The 26,618-nt window shown below is 35.1% G+C and overlaps 1 protein-coding gene across 1 annotated transcript in view; it reads left to right on the forward strand.

Moving 5' to 3' along the window:
- Positions 1 to 26,618, forward strand: part of CDH12 (cadherin 12) — a 526,003-nt gene that overhangs the window by 387,648 nt on the left and 111,737 nt on the right. The window contains exon 4 of the mRNA XM_079302853.1: positions 16,851 to 17,145. Coding sequence (XP_079158979.1) covers positions 16,851 to 17,145 — 295 coding nt within the window. The remainder of the gene's footprint in view (positions 1 to 16,850; positions 17,146 to 26,618) is intronic.

Here is a 26,618-nt window from a genome sequence, read left to right on the forward strand (position 1 = left end):
CTGAACCAGATGAGATTTTGTTCGCAGCAGAAAACCCTGAGGTGTGTTTATTGCCTGCATTATTCCTCTCCATCAGCTGCTTCATTCTACAGAACACTCTCACTGGTTCACATTACCTGCTAACATAGGTACAGCTTGTGTCTAATAAAAAATAGATACAGAGACAGTACCCGAGGCTAGGTGAGTCCTGGCATGTTTAGTCAGCCATCTTTCCCTAAATTTTCCACTATGTTTAAGATGACCAATGAGTAGAAGGAATTTATACTGTCTCATGTACTAAGGTGGGGAAGAAATTATGCAAAATAGTAGTATAAAGCATGAGTGTATAATCTTAGTTTTGTAGTAACTCTTAGTGATATGTGGTATTTGCATTCCTGACTATGTAAAAACTTCCAGTTTGTAGTGCATATCTTTCATGACTTACAGCCCTTGAAAAATCTAGGTATTAAAATAAGTATTTACATTGTTTGTGTAAAATTATATTAATTTAGACAAAATTACCCTCAAGTTTGATGCTACATGTCTGTGTGTCTGTGTCTGTGTCTGTGTGTGATCTGCAAGTGAAAGTTGCATTTGTCCAAGTCTTCTTTTATGATTAGTTCTTATCTGTAATAGAACATGTTCGCCCATTACTTTTCGCATTGTGAAAAAAAAGTATAAAGAACAATAAAAATCATAAGATAGATCAAATTTATGTTGAAGTCACCAAGTTATTTCAATTTGAATAAATTTTAATTTGATCTTAAATGATTCTTAAGACAAAGGCATGAAACAGGCAGTTCAAACTTAAAAGAATCATGGCAGAGAAATGAAAAATAATTTTATTGTTATATTTAGTTTATAATAGATGGTCTATTTAAATAGATTTTTTTCGCTGCAATAAAGAAGTATAAAATGAAATGTTGTTAAATCGTTTTTATTAAATGGAAAGAGAAATAGAATAGTCTAACTGGAAACTGAATTTTTGAGATAAGATTTTGGTGTAAAAATGACACAAGATGTTACGAAGAACAGAAGCAATTTTCTAAGTACTTGTTTATCCTCTTATCATTATTTTTATTCTTCTGAAGGCTAATATTTCTGAATGTGTCCTCCTGAAAATATTCATGGTAATATTTCCTAAACAACAAAAATTAATATTTTTAAAAAATTGTAAATATAAAAGATAAGAGAAGAATACATACATAATTCACAATCTTTGATAGAGAAATCTTGTATGTAGAGCACAGTCTAAAATGCCATCTGTTTTTTCCTGTAAGGTTCTCATAAAATGTGTATTTTTAAAATATTTGGCTATGTAAAATTCATCTACCCTTTCTTTTGGAAATAGTTGCTAACTGTTTTGCAACATGCCTTAGTATTGCATATGATTTGCACCTTTGATCATAGTCTTCTTTTTTCCTTTTTTCTCTTTTTTTGTTTCTTCATTTTTCTCTTCCATGTTAACCAGGAAAAGAACTATTCTAAAACAAGCATGTGAGCAATCTGTGAGTGTCTGTGTGTATAAAAACTACACTTGGGAAACTTTATTTAATTATTTACTTTTGAGCTGGTAAGTGATCCAGATTTTCTTCTCATAGGTCCTATAGTTTCACAGTCTTGATCTTTAGGGGTTTTGACCTTAAACCTTCATGAAACTTACCCAGTTTCATATGGAAGGAGAAAAAGTTGCTTCAGTTGATGTTTTCTGTAGAGATGATGTTTATCTATTCTTTCTCTTGCTGTCTCTCACTAACTCAGCTGGAGTTCCTAAGATCAATAATTTCTTAGGTGTTCTTAAGTGAAGTTCTATAAAATTAGACTATTCTTCATTTCTCTGATCTTTGAGGTTCTATGGCTTGAATGAAAAGCAAACTTCACACTTATCTACAACTATTGTGCTGGAAGGCAGCTGAACGATTGAGTGCTGCCATTAAAGTCAGTACACTTACACTGAATTCTGTCTACAAATTGTACCATTGGGCTACCTTGTACCATTTTATTTCTTTGTCTGTTTCCCTTCCTGTAAGTAGGGTTGATTATTCTCTCTGAGAATTGATGTAAAGTTATCATCTGTAGCTCTTACATGAACATGGCTTTGTAGAACCTGAACATCATTAACTTTCCCTTGTCAAAGTCCATAATACCTCTGGGACTCAGCGTGTTGCTACACAAATCCTATATACATCCTGCAGTGCTGATATGTGCTGCTAATTTGCTGTTGCCATGACTAGTTTATTATTTCACCTGTCCACAGGGAAAAGTGCTTTTCCATTCTTTTCACAGCTGGCAGTACTACTCAGCCTGAAAATTTAGGAGTTTTTTCGAGCTTAGTAGAGAAAGAACTGGTATCTGATGCCCTGGCATGGCATTGGCACACATACCTCTCCTCTGGGACTAAGGTAGGTGTAACAGCAGGATCAGTCTACAAAATGTAGTCAGTAATGCTGGGAAAGCAGTGGTTTACTTACCCTTTTGGGAAGTCATCTGGAAGCACCTTACAACCTTCCCTTGATGATTCCAGTCTGTTTATGTTGCTCTGCTGAGGAGGGATGTATGTTAGAAAGTTGCACTGCACTCACAGGGAGAGATATCCTCCTGCTGAGATCTGTAACCTCTCCTTTATAACCTCTTTATAGACAAGTGTGTATCTGTTCTTAGTTATGCTTTGTACAGCCCAGCTTGGCTGAAACACCTATTCATCTATCAAAGTCATGACATTCACAGATCACAAGCAAGTTGGAGAATTACTCCGTATATTTTTTTTTCTGCTTTTCTGTTTTCTTCTTGCTTCTCCTTAAAATTGAAAACAGTGCCTTTTGAGGGCAAACTTCCTTAAGTAGAGAAGAATTTTTTTGAGAGCAAATTAATCAGCATTAAATAAATGTTTAATTTATGTACTGAAGAGACATATTCAGATTGTCCCATTCTTTTTTTCTTCTAAAATACAATTTCAATTTGGCATTCACCTCACCCTTAAGAATAAATTTGTGTATGTTTAGCTTACAAGGATAAAAATTTGAGTTCTTATAGGAATAAAAAATCCATGGAATCTCATATTCCACAGTCAGCCAAATGGTGATGATAAAGGAGCCATACAAGTCCCAAAATTGTTTCTAGGGGTCCACAGCACTAACCCAGTTCACAAAATAGATACTTCAGGAAGTCAGAAATGCTACACTGCTGCTAGTGGTATAGTGCAGCTGGTATATCAAAATATGAAGAAAGTATCTTTGGCTTAATGTGCCATTTTTTTCCATTATGGAAACACAACTAGTTAGTAGTATTATTTAAATCAAACTATTTTTAAGTGTATTTTAGTTTTATGTAAGATTGGTATTACAATGTCTTGTTAATCAAGAAAAGCCCAGGTCATAATAATAACTAGGTTAGTTAATAACTATGTTATTAAGTTAATAAACAAATTAGCAAAGAAATCTTGATGTATTTATGAATTTCAAAATATTTATTTGTGTTTCTTACTAAGTTTATGAATTTTAAAAGACTATTTATAGAAAATTAGGTATTCAGTTGAATTCTTACAGAACATTATTCTGATGTGTTTGTAACTATGCTGGGACGTAGTTTATTCATGATTTTATAGCATGAAATTTCTTTGCGACAGGTGTTTGGCATCCCATAATACCAATTCATGTTTCTGGCAAATATATCATTGAGATGAAAAATATGTACATTTAAGGCACATATATAGTAAATCAAAAGCTTGGTGTTGCTTAATTTTGTTTCTTCTGTCTGTGCTATATGATTTTTTCAAAGAAAATTTTGCATCATTCAAAACAAGGCCAGCTGGATGCCAACGAGAGATGAATCTATTCTGAAAGCTTAAAAAGGCTCACTTCAAGTGAATGCTGTATTCTTCTCATTCTGTTAAGCCAGACTCTCAAAAAACTTAGTTTTGGGGTGAAGGATGTGGCTCTAAATTGGGTCTCATAGCAGCTCAAGAAGGATGGCTATTTCCCTGTGCAGGTGGGGAAGGTCAGAGTAGGACGGTGGGAAGCTCTGTGCAAAAAGCCTTTTTCTCTTCTTATTGAGTCAAATAAGAGTCAATTACTTAAAGACCTTATTCCTTTGATAGAATCAGCTCTATGGGGCATGTGGCTGTTATAAATATACCTGTGCCCTCTGTGGATATGGACTTTGGCAGTTACATGTTATTCCCACTAGGTAAATAAAGTGCAGTTCTACAGAGCACATCCTTACATGACTTTCAATGGATGGCTTGAAGACTCTCTTTTAAGAGGCTGTACCTGCTATGTTCCTTTAGTCAGTCACACATTATCATCAGAGTTTGGTAGTTAGAGCTTGTCCCTGAGTGAGATGGGAAATACAATTTGCCTCAACACTAGAGTGCATTACTCTTCAACTGCTGTTAGCACTGCTTACAAGAGAATATGCTCATAAGACAGTTTTGACATTGAATCTATTCTGATTCATTAAATCAGTACTGCAGAAAACCAGTCATCATCAGATAACCTTGAAATAAATGTAATTTTCTGGCAAACAACTTCCCACTGAAAATAAATGTTTTTTAATAGAATTTAAAATGCTAGCTTTCAGCACATTTGGTAATTTGGTAATATCTAGAGTATTTTCCCCTAAAAAAAGTGGGAGCAACAGCAATAACTACGATTTCCTGGTTTACTAATTTTGGCAAATTGGTTAGTAAATAACTGCAATTGCCTGATCATTCTTTGATTTGGTTTAAACAAATGGTCTCTATTTTTTATGTCTCTGGATGAATTGGACACAGTAACGGATTCCTCTTCCTAAGTAAATTAGACTGCATTCTCCCTTATTGTTGAATTTAGTTCAATTTATGGTGCAAATATGGCTAGAGTGAAAGATTCATTACAAACAAATGCCATTTCATTTGATCTGTTCTAATTCTAAATAGGTGCCATTCTTCTGCATTGCCATTAACAAATATGAAGTTTCTATACATACATCTTTTAGTCATAATCAAAATTAACCTCACTAGGCTGTGAATTTTCTTAAAGTGCATTATTCACTACAGAGATTTTCTATCATTCAGTCAGTAAAATATTTACACATTCTTTTTGGAGAGGTACAGACGAAGTTTCTACATTTGGGATAAATGCCATAAGATGATGAAATCTATAAAAACTTAAAGACAGACAGCAAAGGAAAGATGATGTTTCATGCTCAGAATGTCTATGGCCAGTGATTATATTATTATTTAACAGATAAATCTGTTCTTATGTTCAAAAAGGGTGTGTGCCATTTATCACACCAAAGGAATATTTTTAGGAAAATTGCTAAAATGGGTTCCCTTTGTGAATCTCACTTCTTGGTCATAATTAACAGCTGCTGCAAATGCAGGTGAATTTAGCTACCAATAGCAACATTTATCAGTAAAAGAAGCCTGACTTCTGCAAGCATTTATGAATGGATGAAAGCACTGCCAGATCACAAGTAGCTCCCACACCACTGAAAGGATTGCACGGTAATTTCTGTCTAACAAAGGTTACGGCTAAATTGCAAGAGCATTTTTTTAATAAAGCTTGTCCCAACCCTGAATCTTGAAACAATAAAATATCATTATTTGAGGTATTTGAGGTTCTAGACAATCAAAAAGGAGGGTGTGGGAAGGACTGGAGAGAGAGATGGTGAATTATTTCCACACAAGAAGAGGCTTTTATTGTTTCCATTTTGAAATCTTTAGCATGGTAAAATTTAAAGGTCAAAAGAAAATTTTCCTAAGTGTATGAACTTCAACAAAAGAAAATGTTTACTCTCTGACTGCAGGAGAAAACCCTGCCAATACTCTGCAGGAGAATAGTGCAAGTGCTTGCAAGGCCCTAATTATTATTGAATAAAATTGGAGACAACAGGAGTTTTGCTATTGACTTTCTGAAGTCCAGGATTTAGGCTTTATGGAGGCAGTTACACTTCCCTGGACCTTGGAGAGATTTTGTCCTTAGAAACTGTGTCCTCAGGACTTCTAGAGGAATCATATGCAAAATAGGAAAAAATTGATATCTTTGTTGTTTCAATGAACAGTTTTGTCAGAAGAATGGAATATAAACTCATCCAGACATGGTTTTTCTACCTCATCTCCTGCTTCTTTCAAGTTCTCTGTAGGAATTGCCTTTTGTCTCTGGGGTAAAATGACTCTATGCTATTCTCTTCCTTCTCCACTCCCAATAGCAGCAGCAGAAGTGGATGTCGTTCTATCTCATCAAGTTAAAACATAATACAGCTGCAGCTATAGAAAACAGAGATCTTACACAGCCATATAATATTTTCTGTTCTAACTTATAAATATTTTTAATTTTTTTTTTGTCTATGGTGCTGTACTTTCCACTCATTCTTAGAAACATTTGTCTTTATTTATAAAAAACATGAGGATATCTTGAAAATGAATGCTTTACCTAACATATAACTACACGTAAACTCAACATGTTTCTCCTAAAACTGAATTGGGAAAATCCAGCAGAGACAATCATATTCAGATTTACAATTAAACTGCTCATTTGAGCAGAAATGATGCAACCTTGAGCTGTGGAAGATATTTTTCTTTTGCTTGTTAATACATAGGTGTGAATTTTTATTTAAAAAGAAGGGCTACCAATATTCTTTCACAGTGTAGTTTAATGTTATATGAAATATTAATGCATCCATAACTTAGAACATATATAGCATTTCTGGGATTTGATTCAGTTCTATGCAGTGCCATATAAATGCTGCTTGTTTAAGTAATCTGAGCCAGAAGAACAATCTCTATCTGATACTTTACCTGTGTCTTAAGAACCTACTTTTCTCCATGCAAATGTTGATTAGTTAAAGGACCCCACTGAAATAGAATGTTTACCTATTTTTGCAAAACCTCAAACCACAAAAAATCTCCTGTGTCACAAGCAAGCAAAAAATGCAAACTCTGCTGCATTTCACTTTTCTGTACTGCTTTAGCAAAATGAAAGAAATGCATACTGCTCAACCTTTTCCTATGCTGCTTCTAAAAACTGAGGAAAACCAAAACTGGTATGTGATAATACAACCTTTAAAAATATTGTTCTCAGGAAATCTTGCAGTGAGAAGGCTATTCATGGCGTTGTGCTTTCTTGAAATTGATGCATGTTAAGCGTTATTTGTTCATACTGCTGGATTATGTGCTGTAAATGCCTCAAAAATATCCCTCTAATATATATGTTAAAATTTATATTTTTCGCCTCTATGATGGAACTAAGATTTTTTTTTTCTGTTTAGATAAGAGAACTGGTCAAACAGTTTATGATAGTATGCCTTGTCACAGTGACAGACAAGCTGAGGTAAAATCTTTCTACTCTGTCATTCCCTGTCTGTTCTAGTATATCATTATCGAACAAAGAGACACCTTAACTGACAGAGCTTTACAGCAAGTGTGATTTACAGAACAAGTTGTTTGTATTTAACTTAACATTAAATTTAAATACACAAGGAAGGGAGTTTTTAACATTGATTTGCTAGTCAGTCAATTAAAAAAGAAATAAAAATAAAAGTAAAAAAAACCAAGAACCCCCCCCCCAAAAAAAAAAACAAAAACCAAAGAAAAATGATTGAGAGAGGGTTAAAAAAGAAGCAAATTTCATCAGCTCCAGAATTTGCTAGGCCTTTACTCTAAACCCTTCCAAGTTTAAACTTGAGTTGAAGAGCATACTGATAAAAGTAATAAAATAGCAGATGTATTTGATGAATAAGGTTCCAATCAGTATAAAATTAAGCATAGGATTTTATAATGTTTTTAATCTTTTAGATTTCAAATATCAATGGATTTAAACCAATACTCATTCAACACACATTTCTAGGGAAGTGTTTGCTGTAATTCGAATCTTTTTACATTTTAACTACAAGAACCTGTCATTTTGCACTTGTGACAGAGTGCCTTTTTGAAGTACTTAAAAGTTGTGTATTTATCAATATTTTTTATATTATTATTTCTATTATTATATTTGACAGAGAAAAATTCCAGCTTATTTAGACTCATGGGGAAGGCTGTAGGAATCTGTATAATAATGTGTACTTTCATGCTTCTGCGTGTCATAAAATTGTGACTTCGTTAGAGTAAACCTAGTTTAGGGAACCTAATTAGGGTACTCTTACAGGAACAATACTGAGACCTTGGCATTACAGAGAAGGTATCTCTTTATATTTCTCACCGCAGATTCAGGAAGCCAGTTAGGCTTGGGATTCATTTTGTGTCTGGTCACATGCACCATTTTTGTGACTGTGGAGGCCAGCTAATCCCTGAGTAGGGTTCTCTGTGTTACGGATTGATGAACAGTAGTAGATTACTTCATGACTACTTTGCCTTTAGATACTTATGACTGCATGGCTGGAGATGTATTCTTCTAGTTGCAGCTGTGGTGTGGAAATGTATACTGCCTCACAGCTACTGTCCCTCATACAGGTTCTTCCTTCCTCAGAAGAGCAACTCCAGCAGGAAATTTGAGTTTTCCTTAACTAATTTCAAAAGAACCAGGCTTATGAAAGGCAGCTATTCAATTCCTCTAACTACATGGGACAGTGTGATATAAAGAATTTCAGGGGAATCCTATTAGCTCCAGATGTTTAGGGTGGAGAAGTGAATACCACAAAGAAAAGGAATGGAAGCTGCTCAGAGTCAAGATCTCTTCCAGCAGCATGGCAATCATCAACAAGCAGCTTTTTGTCTGTCCCTTCAGAAATTGAATGGTGCATTCCACACTTTCTTCCCTATCACACAAGATATTCCTACTAGCATTGGTAGGGTAACTCCTGTGAGAGAAAATATGTCATGCAACTGACTGGCTGTAGCTATAGCTTCCTTTATAAATTATATCTCAAATAAAAAACAAGTCCATAATATCATAATTATTAGGTTAAATAAGGAATCAAGCATGTGTCCTCTGATGATAATTTTCTGTGTAGAAAAATCCAAGTAACTAACCAGGATTTTACACCTTGTAACTTAAGAGATCTATAGACTATAATTCTACAGAAAATGGATCACATTCACACACCTTAGAAAGAAAACATATTTTATCCTGAACACCTCATTCTAGACTGAAAATTTCTAACCTTACCAATAGTTTAATTTCAGTGACATTTTATAGTATAAGGCTCCTGCTTGTTCTCAACTTTATGAACAGTGGTTAACTGGTCTTCTTCAGAGAGGCTATCATCATAAATATAAGTAGATAGTCGCTAAAATTTATAAAGTCTCCTTTAACAAGTGTCTTAGAAATTTTGATTTAGATATTAAAAAAAAAAAAATCACATAAAGACTTCCTAAGTCTCAAGTGTCTATTTTCATTATATTTATTCATACAGCATAATTCATATTTGCATGCACTGATCTTTCACGTATGTTGTAGAAGAGATACAGCAGGGAACACAGTGCAAAATAATGTATTACTGACAGTATGTATTATCTAGAGAGGTACAACTGTGTTTGGTATTCTTATAGTGATTCCTCTTTCAAAAAGGAAATACTGCCATCACATACTCTACCTCTAAAGATCACACCCCTTCATACTTATCATTATAGTTAATTATGGCAATGCCATTGAGCATTTTGCTGATCTTGAAAAATTAAGTGTTGTCTTGAAGAGGAATGCAAATATCTCCTGCCTTCAGTTGGGATGATCTTTTTCCCCAGAGCCCTCTTTGTGGCCATTTTGCTTTCCTTATTTCTGAGTTTTGGACATCACATCATCCTCTGACTTAACAACAGGGGCTCCAACCAGGCATGGATACAGAAGGAGTACCAGTGCTTTTACAGGTGTAGTTCAAACCAGGCCTACAAGTGCCAACTCAAATGTATTAATTAATAATAGGTGATGTCTTTCACAGACTCCTTCAACCCAGAAGATTATTTACCGCAGATTTTGGGTGCACAGTAGTGAAAAGACATGACAAAATCCATGTATGAGGATACATGGCACAACCTCACTTTTCCCATCTGATGTATTGTTTTGAATTGTGAGGGTTTCACATTCAATCCCCTACTCAGTTCCTGTCAAATCCATTGAAAAATTCTAAAGTTATAAACATTTAATAATATGGTAGAATCTTTTTCCACTGAGCTGTCATCAGCAGCTGCACACTCTGTGGTAGCTCATAATCCTTCTGAAGGATTGCACTGGATAAAGAAGAAATTGGAAGTTGATACATTTCCTCAAATTTTGTCTCCTATTGCTGTTTGACAGCCAATACTGGAATTTGTAATTGGAACCTGCAGTTATGTTGCTACTTGACAATGGCTATACCCAGAGACCTCAACAGATTGAAGTTCACATCAGCTGTCAACCTTCTGGAGAAAATTTCACTCAACATTCAACATAACTGTGAAATAAAACCTATCAACATATGTGCACAGAGCACATTGCAACATGGAGTTATAAGAGATCAGTAAGAACAATTTAATTTTAAAAGTTACTTCTAATATTGATTGTTGCATTAAAGTTGAAGAGGGTGGACCACAACACTGCATTTCTATATGCATCAGCTCCACCTGAAGTGGTGATGCAGAAATAATCATCAGAAATTTATGCAACTTGTAACTTACATGTATAATTTCTTGTATAATTAAATTATATTAAGACATTACTGAGAAATTTTAATTCTTTCAATGTTTTACTAAGTGCATAACATTTTTCTTTGGCCAGGATTTTAACATATATGTCATTCTATAAAAGGAATGTTGGGAGTTTTTTCACTGTGATTTTAGAAGTGCTATTAAATTTCACATAATGCAACAAATATATAAAGCAGAGAAGAATTAGAAAAATAACAATCCCCAACCCCTCAAGTGCACGATGTTGGTAGAGATGAAGATTTATCTGAACTGACGAGGTCAGGTACTGTTTCTATTCCTCTCTAATGACTCATTTGCCATCATCTTGCTACTTGACAACCATACTCATTATTGAAAAAGTCTGTTCTGACTTAGTGTGCTTAGAATAAATCCCCATGACAGAAGGAGATAATGTTTTATTTAATTGGAAAATAAGTATTTTAATTTAAATAAAATTCAGCTTTATTTGTGAAACAAGAATCACTAAAGAAGGAGTATAAATTATTTTTTACTTAATTACTTTTGGATAAGATTGTATTCTAATCTTATCTGTACAGAAAGATACTTCAAAATGCAGAACCACATTATCTATTGCTATTTTTACAAAAAGTAGTCAGAAAAATGTCAATTCCAATTCTTAGAAGCAGATATTTTGCTAAACATCAAAAGAGAAGGAAGAGAAACACAACACAAAGAAAATTAATCATGATGATAATATACACACTGCTTACTAATTCAAATAATATTTTTTTGGTATATATATACATATATATATATGTATATATATATATGTATATATGTATATATATATATATACATCCTTTAATTGGCATTTTTAATTATTGTTTGAAATTCTCATAGTACTTAGAAAGCCTTCTCACAGAAGGGAATCTCTTACAAAAGCCCTGTACAAAGCTAGAAAAAATGCAACTCATGCTATTACAAGTAATTTTCATCTTTGAAAATTCTTCTTTTCCAAACGACCTTTTAAAAAATCATTCTTTTTTCCTTTTGATCACCTTTCTTTTACCTCATGATTTTGCAGTTGGATTGAGTTATCTTAAAGGTCTTTTTTAACCTAAAGGATTCTCTCATTCTGTGATTTTATTTGGTCCATATACCTATTGTCATTCATATAACCAATTTGCTGCAGCAGCCTAACTCCTCTCAACAAGAGCTTTACTCTGCAGTCTTGCCTGACTAATGCATGATAAAATATTATTTAGAAGATGCCCTAGGTAATCCAAACTTTTAGGATCAGGAAACATTTACACTGACTGTGTTTTGAGCAGATTTTACCTCATCCCTAAATGTCCTCTGCAGCAGTGTGTGCGTGTAATGAAGAGGGGAAGAAAGAAAAAAAAAAAATTATTTGATTAGCAACAATTAAACAGTTTTTGGTTTGGTTTGGTTTGGTTTTTTTATCTCTCCATGTCCTGAATTAAATTCTCTGGCATACTCCTTTGAATCTTAGGAAATTTTTCAAGGTTTATGTATTTTTAGAGGGAAGGTATAAATACATTTGTGTGAAAGCAGTACATTAGATTCTAATTATCAGTTTTTAAAAGACACTATGCAATCTGTGTAGACCTTAGAGTTCTTGCCAAGAGAAAGTATCTATAGAATATTTATATTTTAAAAGGGTACCCTTCCAAACAGAAAGTCTCCAGTCTCATTTGCACCATGTAGTGGGTGTCCTTGTTTCAACACACACTTTTGCATTAAAGATCTGCCAAAATAAGTCTGATATGGTCTGTGTTAACTATGTATAAAAATGACCTTTTTTGCTTTCCTCAGTTCAGGACATCATTCTGTATTTTCAGTCTTAGGTAATATGGGAGTTGAATGGATGTTCTGGTTTCTCAAATAGTTTCCATTGCACATCTTACAAGAAAGTACATGGGCTGGTGGCTACAGAATGAATGATGATACTTGGGAGTAGATGCAGGAAGAAAAAATAATGGAGTAAAATCCTAAAATATAATGCATAAAGAAAAATGATATAAACATACAAATGTGGGATGTATAACTAATACTGTTCTGCAGGCAAGGAATGGTTAATGGCGTGGAACTTTTATTATTTTTTTTCAGTCTAGATATACACTGTTATATTTAAATATAGCATGTAAATTGATTTACTAGTGATAAATAAACTGAACAGTGATTTGTTTTTTTCAGCCTGTGAAATTTGCAGTGGAATAAGACCTATAATCCCACAGTGTATCATAGGCTAAATATATAAGTTTAGGGATTTTTAGCATTCTTTGACATTTAAATTCACTACTTTTTTTTTTCTTTCTTTTTTTTTTTTTTTATGAGGATGAGAAATTCATAGCCATTCTGGCAGATGTCATAGCCCTTGTTCTTGCATGATTTGTGGTGTTTCAGTGATTACTTCATTTTAAAGTGACCATTTTGCAATTTTTTATGTTTTGCTTCTTATTTTTTTTACCTATGTGTGTGAATATAAATATTTGACTTTCAAAATGCTTGTATTAATAAAAGTATTGAAGTATTATTAAAGTATTGAAAGAAGGGAAGATGAACAATTGAGGATCAGATGAACAGGATATTGAAGATAAAATCAGCACCATAGCATACTGAGGAACAAATGCATCTGATCCATGCTCCTGCAACACTCAAGTTACCTAGGAGTATAGACTCATTCTTGAAGTGCATTGCCTAATGCATTTCCTGGTCTTTCATGTGGTTTGAAATTATTTGTGCAGGTGTATGCATTCTTGAAATGACACAGAACTGATAACAGAGTTATTGAAACAGTAAGATCTTAATTTATTGCTAAAATACAAACAATCATACTTCTTATTAGAAACTGTCAGAAGAACTGAATAAATAATTTGTCCCAGATGTGCTAGTAGTGAGTTGTTACCAACTTTTTCATCCTCTCTGAAGCAAACAAGCATTCAGCTTGTTACAGGCTGAAGCAGATTTCTAGATCACATTGACTTGCAGACTGCCTCAGTCTGGCATCTGGTACTGGTTATGATTCAAAAACACTGTCACAATTTCTTTACAGATTTATGCAATATATCTCACAATAGTCTCCATCTTATAACTTTTTTTTTTTTTAAATCAGTAATTTCCTTTGCCACATGTGTTATTGTTTGTGCACATTATCAAGAATTATGGAATTATATGTCTTTTTCTGCCATTATGGGAAAACACTCTTTATTTTCTGCACTAACAAAAAGTTAGGGGTTTTTTTTTTGCTGCAAAAAAAATATTAGTTTTATATTTGGGGCACATTTGTCCAAAGATCTGACACTAAGCTATGCTACTTACATAGTGAGACTAAAAGTGCAGGTTTCAGTAAAGGTAGAAATGAATCACACACATTTCTGAGCCTCTTCTGCACTTTTCATATTCAGGATTTATAGGGAAGACATAAAATTAAGATAACCTGTGTGAGTACAATCATTTGTACAACCTTGTTGCAGTAAATTCAGGTGATTTTGAAGTGTAAATACATTGTGGGGAGGGAAGTAGGTAATATCTGAGCACTTTTTCTCTTGCCCTTTAATTTTGGTGAAATAGTGGAATACCAAGAATTAGAAAACAAATGCAAGCAAGAAGGAGAAATCTGATACAAACGAAAGCTGCTGTGCACACAGAGTCAGAAAAACTAGTCTTTCACAAATATTCAGTATGTTTTTCAGCACAAAAAAAAAAAAAAAAAAATCTTTTCTTCCAGTGCAATACAGCTTGTAGCACATAAATCAAGACAGAGTAGAAACACTCATTCTTTATCCTAAACTGCTTTCTGGAAAATTTCAGGCATTGAAAGTCAGAATTATTTCCTAGTGTTATAAGTGCACTAATGCTAGCTTCTTTCTCTTCATTCTTGCATCTGAATCAAAGTTTTGCATTCTTTTATTGCTGGAGAATTCAGTTTATTTTAGATTAATCAATCAGCTGTCCCCCTGCAGTAATTTGACACTGTGTAATGTTGAATTGCCCCACAGATTGCACAGCTCAGCGTGGATTACAAATAAGCATGCATTTGCACATTGTCCAGCCATGCCATCTAGGAAGCCTATGTCAAAATCAGAAGATTTGGTGGATAAATACAATGTCATACATCGCAGCTAATGCAGAGCATAGCAACTCTGCTTAAATAGGTGGAATGGTTCCTAGGTTGTCCTAGCTGAGTGATACTTGTGAAGAGGTCATGGTGAACACAGTGAATACTTCTATAACTAGAATTGCTACCCCTGCCAGTTATAAACTGTTCTTTCTCCAATACATTTGGAAACAAAAACTATGTTTAGTCTAGTCCTTGTACTTCAGTTTTCCTTTGTCTGGGGAGCCCTTGCTTTTCCTGGTTTTTTTCCAGTTAGAAAAGCAACAGTAATTGATTCTCTCTAGTATAATCCAATGGCTCAGATAAGACATGCAGCCTGATTTGTTACTAGTTGAACATAAACCCTACAGCTGGCAATCAGAAACACACTCAACCATCTCAGCTTTAGTGCCAAATCCAATGACAGGAGATGGGAGTAATCTTGTCACACTTCCCTGTTTACAAATTCCCATTTCATAACTGCATTATTTTGTCCTGTGATATTCTTACTTCCAGGAGTAAGGCAGTCTTCACAATGAAGCCCAAACAAATTTTATGTAATATAGGAACACTACCAAAACAATTTTCCGGTTACCTCTAAAATGTTCCAACATTTTTTCCTTCAAGCTTTCTCATCATCATTTTGATTCCTTTTTTTCTCTTGATGTGTATCTATAAGCCTTTAAATGATAATGGAAGGAAAATACCAAGTTTTTTGCTGAGCAGAATATAATGAAACAGCAGGGAGTTTTGAGCCACTTAAATTAAAACGATGAGGAAGAAATAGACATTAATTATCTCAAACTATATTATCTTTTCATTTTGCAAGCAAGGAAATATTTAGCACCTTAGAAATAAAATGCTTTAGTTTGGACTGGCGAGATAATTTGAAATCACATATGGGGGGCAGCTAGATAAAAGATGAGAATTTAGTATATTCACTGAGCAAGAATGATGAGATGAAAAAGTAGACAAAGAAGAGATTATGTTTATGTTCACTCTGTGCCACAAACCATGACCTCTTCCACAGTCACAAGGACCTATTTTCAATTTCAAGTCAATAGCTATAAATGTTAGTAATTGCCTTTAACTCCTTTTCTGTAGCTTAGCTTCTTGCCCCATTACCAAAACCATTTAGTTTCTGAGTAATTTATTTTATACATAATCTCCTTTCATGTCCCATGTTTCCTCTATTGTGTTTCACCTTGAGCAGTACATCATGTAAATAAAGTCTATATCCATAATCGCTTTACAATTCAGCTTAAGGGAATTCACTCTTGCAAACTCCATTCTGACTGGTGTCCATTATAGGAGATCTTTTTAGTCCTCATTAGATGGGAAAAGTGGATGAATATTTTAAAAACTATTTCAGCATCAGTGATGTAACCTTGTGTAACTTTTCAAAACTTTTAAATGTATTTAAATGTATTTAAAGGATGAGTATGGAGCAGGTAAAGACATCTGAGAAGTTGAATTAAAGTTTTGTTGTTGTTGTTGTTTTTTATTTAAAATTCTAACTAGAGATTCATCAGAGTAATAGCCTGGAAAATATATATATTGGTATTTAAGGCAAAAAATATTTAGTTCAGTAGTCTTTCAAAATGAGCAAGAAACACCTAGATTTGCAGTCTGCAGTGTGATTATCTCAGAAAAGACAAAAGTAATTAATCAAATATTTGTGCAAAAGGCAGAATTTTTAGTTCTGTTTAGCATTTACTGTAATCATGAGGTGCATATTTTCTTTTTTTTAAACCAAGTTTGAGTTTCAGATGCCATCAAGGTCTTGCTCTTGAAATAATTAGATATTTCCCTTTTTCTATTCTGGAAACCAAATGCCTGTGAAAGCTTCTGACACTCTTTCATGCCATCTCACATTTGTTTGATGTGGCTATGGGTGATTTTATGTCCTTGGTCTTAAAACTCAGTTTATAACAAATGTGAACCCATGCTTCATTGCAGTTTTAGTTACTGAACTGCAGAAAGCCTGTGCTGTACTAGTAGGGGTAAAAGTCTTACATAACATGCTACCTACAGTTTTGCCATGCCCTAAGAGGCAGTTAAGGACTTAAGAAATTGGTTCCTCCAAAGTCTTTTATTACATTAAAAAAAAAAGGGAAAAAAAAACCAAACAAAAAAACCCCGTTGCTGACTAACCTTTGGCTGAAATGCTATTAATGTTTTTGTCCTTTCTTTGTTTTCCTTTTTCTTCCCAAGCTTCATTCTGACTTGGACAAAGGAGTTGGCACTGTTAAATACACCCTTTCAGGAGATGGTGCTGGCACGGTTTTCACCATCGATGAGACCACAGGAGATATTCATGCCATAAAGAGCCTCGATCGAGAAGAAAAACCTTTCTACACACTCCGGGCTCAGGCCGTGGATGTTGACACCAAGAAACCACTAGAGCCTGAATCAGAGTTCATCATCAAAGTGCAGGACATTAATGATAATGAGCCAAAATTTCTGGATGGGCCTTATGTTGCCAGCGTCCCAGAAATGTCTCCAGTGGGTGAGTAAGAAGCTGTAAATGCTTGATAACTAATTGCATATTACTTAATTGTCTCAATGTACTTTTCTTGCTGAGGAAAGAAAGAGAAGGATGAAACGAAAAAAACAAACAAACAAACAAAAAAAAAACTTCTAACACTTATTATTAGAAATGTTTCTAATATTCTGTGCCTAGGTATGCACAAATTACAGTTTTGTTCTAGCTTTTTCTGCTTATTTAGAAACTTATCTTCCTGCAATATGAGTGGCTGTGATGTTAAGTTTCTGAGGGTAAGATGAGTTTAAAAAAAGGGTATTCAAGGAAGGTATGGTAGGGTCCAGGGGCTCTCCCTAACCCCAAACCTGTTATGCCACATGATGTGGTGCATTTCCCTTCTCTCCCTAATTTACATTTGCTGTTTACTGTACAAAATTAGACTGCCTCTTTGCTGTAAAGCATCTTGCCATTTAGCTGGTTTTGTCTTTGGGGCTCTTAAACTCCTACAGCATTTGCATGATCTCCTAATTAGAGGGCAATCTTTATTCAAATCCTGTTATTTGCCCTTGCCTTGGTCACAATGCAAGTATGAGAGTCTGCAAGGGTGGCTCATGTTGTCAAAAACCTAATTTCCAAGAAAAAATTTAGTGCATCAGATTCTTGAATTTAAAAAAAAGAAAAAAATTTGCTTGTGAATATGGTAAGTTTTCGAAAACCTGGTGTACAGAGGACAGAGTCATTTTCTTTTCAAACAAAGGTGGACTGCAGTAATGATACTGAAGTACTGTAATAGATTTTTGCATGAAGAATTTTCCCAACACGATGGATATTTGCTAGAAATGACATAAAGAGCATTGATCCAGATTTGGAGCAGGAGAACAGGCTAAACCAGGCCCTTCTGGCCTCTTCCTGATGTCTGATTCTGAACTGGTCCTTAGCAGTGTGTTTGCAACACAAGCACAGGGCTTGTATCCTGCTGCCAGATGGCATTCACCAGAAATTAATTTGTTCTGGGCTGGGAGTCCTTTAAATTCCCAGTGCTAGTTCTAGCTCATTGCCCTTCTCTCTCAAAAACTGTCTTTTCCCAGTATTTCACAAGCCAGAACCAGCCATTTAATACTCCTGGTAGTTGTTAACAGTTTTGAAAGTTTTCTGAGTTTCAAGTATCGGAGGGATACTGTTCCCCTTCAGCTATGCACCTCAGATGTTGATATTTTTAAAGTCAATCTGGGAGGTGGCTAGATACCTACACAGGTTGCTACATAAAATTAATAAGGCAATGATATAAATTTTGTGATAAAGATTAGTAGAATGTGATAAATTGTGATAAAATGTGATATAATGTGATGTGAGTAAACATGCAGAGATGATCATATTAATCTTATAGAAGTGTACAGAGGCATTCACTATAGTCACCCACAGGGGTTTGTCGGTAGATACACAGTGTAGGTGCACTCTTGCTTCCCCCAATGCAATACATAATAATATTATTTTCAGTTGTATTATGTATAGATGAAAATCATTTGTTACATTTTGACACCTGTGTCTGTGGCAAATTCAGAATAACATTTCTCACTGTTGAATGTATGGTTGGTTACAAAACTGTTTTTAAAACCTGATCAGAAAGAAAAAATGAAAATCAGTGATGGTGTTTGTACAGCAAAACACAGTGTGTGCATTGAATTGTCTGCGAAAATTCCCTTACTCTATTGTTCACCCCTATCTTTCTTGGTTATTTTCTTAAATATGTGTGTGCAGCAGAAGATTAAATGCTAACAGAGCTTTTACTTCATATGAAATTCTCTTCAAGGTGTGCCTGCCATACATTATGGCTTTTACATGGATGAAGAGTTTCATGACTAAATGAGATACAACTGAGTATGGTGTGTCATGCATACGGAATTATAGAAGAAATGCTTTTCAATTTATTCTCCTTTAGAAAAACAAAAGTAGATGCCATGGCGAAATGGATCTTTTTGGGTTTTTTTTATTCGGTCACATTGACTATATCTAGAAAACTTATTCATAACAGTTGGGATTTTTTCCTCTATAAAAAAATTAAAGATGGATGAACAGTAATCAGAAAGGCAAGGCAAGGAAAGAGTTCCTTAAAAGGAGGCCTAAACTTTAATTAGTGGCTACTAAAGCAGATAAGAAATTTCGCTGTTAGGTTATCCTGCAGCAAAAATATCCAGAAATGCCTTGTCCTCTGTGTGTGTGTGCTGGGACATTGCGCCTTCTCTGATGTAGTTCTTGTTATTGTCTCGTTCTCTCTTATCTGTTTTTCATTCCTTATGCAAGCACAAATTTCTCAGAGGATCTAAAACTACTCCTTTCAATCTTCAGTACCATTTAGTTGCACCTATAGAGATGCTTAGACCTACCAGTGCCTGAGGCTGACATTGAAAATCACTTTGATTTTTCAGCTGGTGCGGCATATGGTTGTCTTGGCTTAGGAAAAAACCCAGATAAACTTTTCCTCTCATCTACTTTTTTTTAACATTTTCATTTTCTAGTTGCCACTTTTTAATTACCAAATGTTCCAAATTTCACTTACTATAGTTTTACAACAGTATTGATTATAAACTGCACTCATGAACATATTTCTTGGAAAGTTGTGGGAAATTCACTGAAACACTATTTTTTCACCCTGACTAGCCTCTTATGTGAACATGAAAAGCTTTTATGTCTAGTGTGTTGCAGTCCTTTATTGTTTCATGACATTTGTATGTAAAGGTTTGCCCAGTTTGATACTTCATTCCAAGGTAATTGGCAATATTGTTAGCAATGGTACTTTTTAGAAATTGTCATGGCTACATGGTTCTCAGTTTTGTAATGTCTCTGGACTTCCTAATAATTGCTGTTGCTGAATCTGAGAAGGCTGAAATAATACCAGAGCATACATCTCTGGAAACAGGGTTGCAGTAACAGTGCTACAATGCATTTGTACATCAAATGGATCTTGGCAATTTTTTAATGGAAAAAATGCAAAAATTGAAAATTCATTCTCAAGATCTGTTTTTCTGCAGAGAGGTGTTACTTCAATATACCTGTCATAGCCATGTTTATCACAGTAGATTTTCTTAGAGGTTGTGTTACTTTCCATGCATGTTGTAGGCGGAAGTTTACTTTTTCCCTTCAAATTTGCATTGAGGGTCAGATTGAATTTTCTTCACCAATTTCTGTACTCCACTGTTGGATTCTTTTTTTCCTTTTAATCAATACCACTCAATGAAAAAATAGTGGTACTGAATATCTTTTTTTTTTTTCCTGAAGAGATAGTTTTATTACTCTTTTAAGGTGCCTTCCTTACCAGGAGCCAAATTCCTTCATATGCTCAGAAGAAAAAATGCAAGAAGCACATTTACCCACTAAAAGCCAGGATGCAAACCTATTTCATGCCAAAGTTTGAATGGACATCCAGCCTTGCTCTTTCTATACATCCACTGTAATCTGTTCTTGTATGATGGAAAGTCAATCACAGCTATAAACAAGAAAGACCTTCTCTTGAAAAGCCCCTTGGGTTACCAACTGTTGTAACATGCAGGCTGCTGCACCCATCTATGATTTCCAGTGTTTCTGATAGTTTTGGAGTGGGCACAACTTCTGCCCTGCAGTGGAAGGATATCAGTGCCTCCAGAGTTGACGTATCTCTCACATGATAAATGGGATGCAGAGTACTTTATAGGGAAGATTTTTTTTTTTTTTTAAGGACAATACTTTGAAATTCTCTGCAGAAAAACGCGGCAGATGGAGTCAGATTATGATACAGAACTAATATTTTAAGAACAGAGATTGCTGTGCTGCTATCTTATGCCTAGTAAGAGACTTAAAAATGCTTAAGAGCTGGACTCCTAATGTTGGTGTCTTATTTGTGGTTTGTTTTGTTCTTGTTGCTTTTGTTTCTTTGGTTGGTTTTTCATGATATTGAAATGATTTTATGAATACTTTTATTTGAAAATATTTTCTTGATTTAATATAAATTCCAAAATGTAGAATGAATCAGAAATGGGCATTTATCTATGAGAACTGAAAAGAGTGGCATAATATCCCCATTTGTATGTTTGTATTAGCAAAATATGTTTTCCTTAAGTATAGTTTAATCAACTGTGTTGTTGCTTCTGGCAGCTGTGCCAGCTTCTGTTGCAGTATAGTTGACGCAAGCAAGCAAATATAGCTGAGTTTAAACCAAGGTTATCCCCTTATTAAAGCTATCAGTCCAGATGACTGAGAATGGGGGCATAGCAGCATTAAGCACACATTCAAGGGAAGATATTATCATATTTTTAATATTTATACAGAAAAATGTGCACAGGAATTCATTCACTTCCATAAGCATTTCTTTCACTGAATATGCTGATTTTAACAGAAAATTTATAATTTTCCATTGTCACCGTCTCCTAATTGTTTCCTAAGGTCTTTGCATTATTCCTCTATGCTTACACATAGACCAGCTTGGGCTGTGCTAAACCCATCAATTCCATAATATACAGATGCCATATGTTTTTTCCTATACAATTTCATTTCATACTTTTCTACTACATTACCTCTTTATTGATTAGAGGGGACTCTAAAAACTCCAGATCACCATGGCAGACTAAAATGGTCAATGATGATACAAAGTGGATATCAGTTTATTTATACTGTGTTCCTCAGTTGTGCAAAGCAGCTACCTGAAGAGTTTTATGGATTTGCTTCCCATGGTACTGTCAGTGTGAAAATAGTGTCTATAAATTTTCTGGCAGTTTTCCTTCTGGAGTGAATACTTAGTTGGCTTTTAATTAAGTATTGGCTTATATTTGAACATTGACAATGGAGCATATATATACATGCACAAATATAACATATTTTTAATATATCCATCTATGTAGTTTCATGTGCAAGAATTACAGTATCTAGAAAACTAACTTGGTGAAGTGGTGGGTAATAACCTGCACTCTGGTTTGGCTCACCTTAGCAGTGTGTGCCTGAGTTTAGCTTGAAGCTTACAGTGAGCTGAGGCTGGGGAAGGAAGGACTGTAAGGCATTGGAGCAAATGCTGAATGATCCTGCCTTTGATATAGATTCATAGCTGTTGGTGATATATTTTTAAAGGCTTCCAAAAGCTTACCTTGCCTGTTGCAGAAGATATTACTTTGGTAACCCATTGAGACCAGAGGTACTTTTGAATGGCATTATGCATGCTCATGGACAGCATAATTTGTCTGCAGCGACTGTCTGCAGACCTTCCAACTCCAGCCTTGTTTCCATGTCTTTTTCTGGTGTTATCCAGTCCTTAGAGAAAATGATGGGAGTTGCATGTCATATTCAAGATACAAACATTTTGAATATGTTTTATTTTTATCCAATTTTCCTTGTTGAATTATTCCCATTGATCATTTTCTTTTTTTCGTCTGCTGTTGATCATTGAGATGAAAAACTTTGGAGGATTTTTTGCAGTGATCCAAAGATCAAGAATTAATAGGCAATGGAGCTACAACCCACCTCTACGGAAGTACTGATAAGTTACTTTTTCTGATGCCTCTTTGTGTCTCTACATGTGAAGTTCCGTATTCTCAGTTTCATGCTATGCTAAGATTCCCCTGTAGCACTTTCCAGCGAAGCTTTCATTTTGTCAAGCTGTCACCTGTTCATATATTCTCTTTTATTGGCAACCTATGGGTTCAGATCCAAGAAAGATGCCAGTGGCAGCCCCTCTCTCATATAAAAAGACTGGCAATTGATTCCTACTGTTTTAGATCTCTTTTTATTTGGATTATTTTAAGAAAAGCTGCCATGTTTTAAATTTCCTTTTTTTCCCCCCTCTTTTTTAAAAGTCTTTGCTCAGTAACCTTGCTGAAAGCTTTTTTGAAATTTAGATACTCTTAACTATACTAGTAATCTTGAACCATATATTCATGATGCACTCAACAGTTTTAATGGGTTTTGTAAAGAGCAACTTCCCTTCACAAAATTGTACTGCATACGACCTTACAGGATTGTGTCCACATGTCCTCTAATCTGGTGCTTTATTACAGTGTACACATTTTGTCCACATTTCAGAAAAATCGTGTTCCATCACTGTTTTCCCATACCCTTTCCTGGAGCCAGGTCAGGTGGCAGTTAACTCATCGCAATTGACGGTACAGTGGTTTCCCACTAAGAACTATTTTTTTTTTTTTTTTTTAATTGAAGCTCTTGTCTTTCTAATTCTCTTTTTCATTTAATTTTGAAAAAATGCATCTACTGCACTGATCATCAGAATAACTTTTATTACCACTGTGTAGGAAAATGAGTTTTAGGGGAGGAGCAGAAGAGAAGGACAATTAGGGCTGCTTATCCTTTTCTCAAAGACTGTTTTTCCCTTTATACAGAATATTGCAAAAAATGTAAAACAAAATAAAAAGAATATGAAAAACCCTAACACTGAGATACTGAGAGAATATTACAAGTAGCCGGTTAAAGCTTTTGAAACAAAAGTGTTTCTTTATGATGGATCACTGGCCAACCTAGGCAGCTTCAATTATGGGGCAAGTGGGAGCCAGGGAAAAAATAAAAAAAAAAAAAAAAAAAAAAAAAAAAAAGAGATCAAAAGAGAGGGAGAAAATAGTGCAGAAAATCAAGACTTGATAGTTAAAGGATAATGGTTGTTGCCATATTGTGAGTTTCCTTTCCTACACCCTGGTTGTTGGATATTGTCAGTGAAAATAAGACATTTGGCAAATGCTGTCGGGTGGAAGAATCTATGTAAAATGAAAACTGTCAGAGATAGGACTATACAAACATGTGAACAGCAAAATTCTCAGCAAAACTGAGAAGCTTTGGTTGTTGAAAGAGACGCTGGATAGCTGTTTTCTGCTAGCTGTTCTTAAAGTCCCAGAATGTCAGCATTAGTGCTGAAACTATTTAAAAGCATTTGATTCTTACTTCTCATATATATCTAAGCTTACACAGGATATTTTTTACCATGATTTCAGCAAGACTTTGGGCACTATCTCTAATGATACCCTTATAGGCAAACGCAGGAGATGGGAATTAGATGAGTGGACATTGAAGTGCATTGAGAATTGGGACAAATGGCAGATCCCAGAGGATCATAATCAGTGGTACAGGTCCTAGTTGGAGAGCTGTCATTAGTGGTGTCCCCCAAGATTCAATACTGGGTCCAGTACTTCCTCACCAATGACTTGGATGAAGGGGCAGGTGCCTCCTCAGTAAGCTCCCTGAGGGCACAAAGCTGGGAGGAGTGTCTGATACCCCAGAGGGCTGTGCAGCCATTCAGAGGGACCCCAGCAGGGTGGAAAGATACAGATGGACAGAGAAGAACTACCTGAGAGTCAACTAAGGCAAATGCAGGGTCCTGCCACTGGGGAAGAATAACCCCATGGACCAGCACAGACTGGGGGTGGCATGCTGGTAAACAGCTCCTCAGAGAAGGACCTAGGCATCCTGGTGGACAACAAGCTGTCCAGGAGGCAGCAGTGTGTCCTTTCGGCCAAGAAGGACAAAGGCATCCTGGGGTGCATTAGGAACTGCAGATTGAGGGATGTGTTTCTGTTCCTGGGTGCAGGTGGAGTGCTCTCTCCAGTTCTGAGCTCCTCAGTTCTACAGAGACATGAAGCTGGTCCAATGAGGGTAACATGGAGCATTTATGGGGCTGGAGTATCTCTCTTATGAGGAAGCCCTGGGGGAGCTCAGGCTGCTCAGCCTTCAGAAGAGATGACAGAGAAGAGACCTGACCAATTTTGGTAAGCAGTGTGTCAGGAGGATGGAGCCAGCCTCTTCTTGCTGGGGCCAGGTGGTAGGGCAAGAGGCAACAGGCAGAAATGGATGCACAGGTGACCGAGCACTGGAACAGATTACCCAGAGAGGTTGTGGAGTCTTCCTCACCCAAGAACCATCTGGACATAATCCTGTGCCAAGTGCTCTAGAATGACCTTGCTTGAGTAGGGAGGTTGGACCAAATGGCCCACTGTGGTCTATTCCACCCTGACCCGCTCTGTGATTCACTGTGTGATTTTTTTTAACTCTAAGTGGACAAAGCTAAGAACCCAGGTCACAGCAGTTAAAACCACTATGTTTCTATCCACACACTGACTTTACTGCAGCTCAGTAGCATAAATCAAATAATATATTTTATCATATGCATCATTTTATACAACCTAACCTCTTTTAGGTAGCCAAATAATGCCTTAATTATTAAAATTAGGGTATTTGTTCTAAACATATATTCTAAATATTGTTGGTAGTTTCAGTGGTATTGATTATTAGCTCTTTTCGTAAATAAGGAGGAGATTAATAATTATTGGTCCAGTCTTGCTATTTTCATAAACACTTTTAGGTTCAAGATATACTTCATTAGAGTTGTTGGGATTATGTGTTTTTTGGTTGTTTTTTTGTTTGTTTGTTCGTTTGTTTGTTTGTTTTTGTTTGTTAATTTTACATTTGATGCAGGAAAGAAATTGACATATTTAAGTGTAGTATTGAAAAATGTAGAAATTGTTTTTATATAGGCAGGTAATATCTGTAAATATAAAACCTGTTGTATTGATACTTGTTTTAGTAGCCACAGATCAGCTGTAAATGATAAAATTTAAAAAGAAGTTGCTTTTTCTTACCACATAATTACTCTGAACATTAAATATCTTTTCAGTAAGAGCTGTTTTTTGGGCCACCAAGTGGTATTAAACATTAAACATATTTTAAAAGTATTACTGTTCTCAGCCACTGAACAATTGTAAACATTAAATATGTTTTATAAAAGCTGCTTTTCAAGCTACTGCCTGCATGGCTATGAATATAACTTTTATTTAAAGTTGTTTTTCAGCTGCTGAAGTATTTTCTTATACTCTCAGTTCTATTTATAATTTTTCAGAAAAGAAACAAGTTCAAGGTTTCACTGGTGCAAGGCAGCTCTTCATTTATGACAAGTAATCATGTTCTACCCATCTTCTCATAAAAACACTGCAGGTAATAATAACAAGCCAAATTTTAAATGGATGTTAATGGATATTTTGCATGGAAAGTGAGTGAATATTTAGTGTTCTAGTCACCCATTCCTGTGTTTTACTCTGTCATAAACCAAAACAATAAAAGCAGACATGACTGATATTCTCTACTAAGAAATTTAAGAAGTCTAAGAAATCAGTGATTGATGGATTGTGTGAATCAATCAAGTCATCATCAACCCCAGAGAAAGGCGAAAGAGACTGCAAAATAGTCTCAATATTACTAAGCAAATGGGAGTCACTAAACCAAATATGATTAAAGGCTTTAATTCTGTGTGCAGAAATAACTCTGTGTGGCAAATTAGATGTAATCCTAGGAAGGCCTGGAGTGATAAGAAAAGTGTTCATGAGAATCTGGCTTAACAAGAATTAAGAGAAGGATCACTGATCACAAACATACTGTTAAGGACAAATTATTCTCTGTTTAGAGAATCCCATAAGACTTAAAGTCTACAGCAAGTACACTGCAGATAAAAATAATACCTTAAGAAAAGAAAATCTACATAAACC

Source organism: Erithacus rubecula (assembly GCF_903797595.1).
Source record: "Erithacus rubecula genome assembly, chromosome: 3".
Lineage (NCBI taxonomy): Eukaryota > Metazoa > Chordata > Aves > Passeriformes > Muscicapidae > Erithacus > Erithacus rubecula.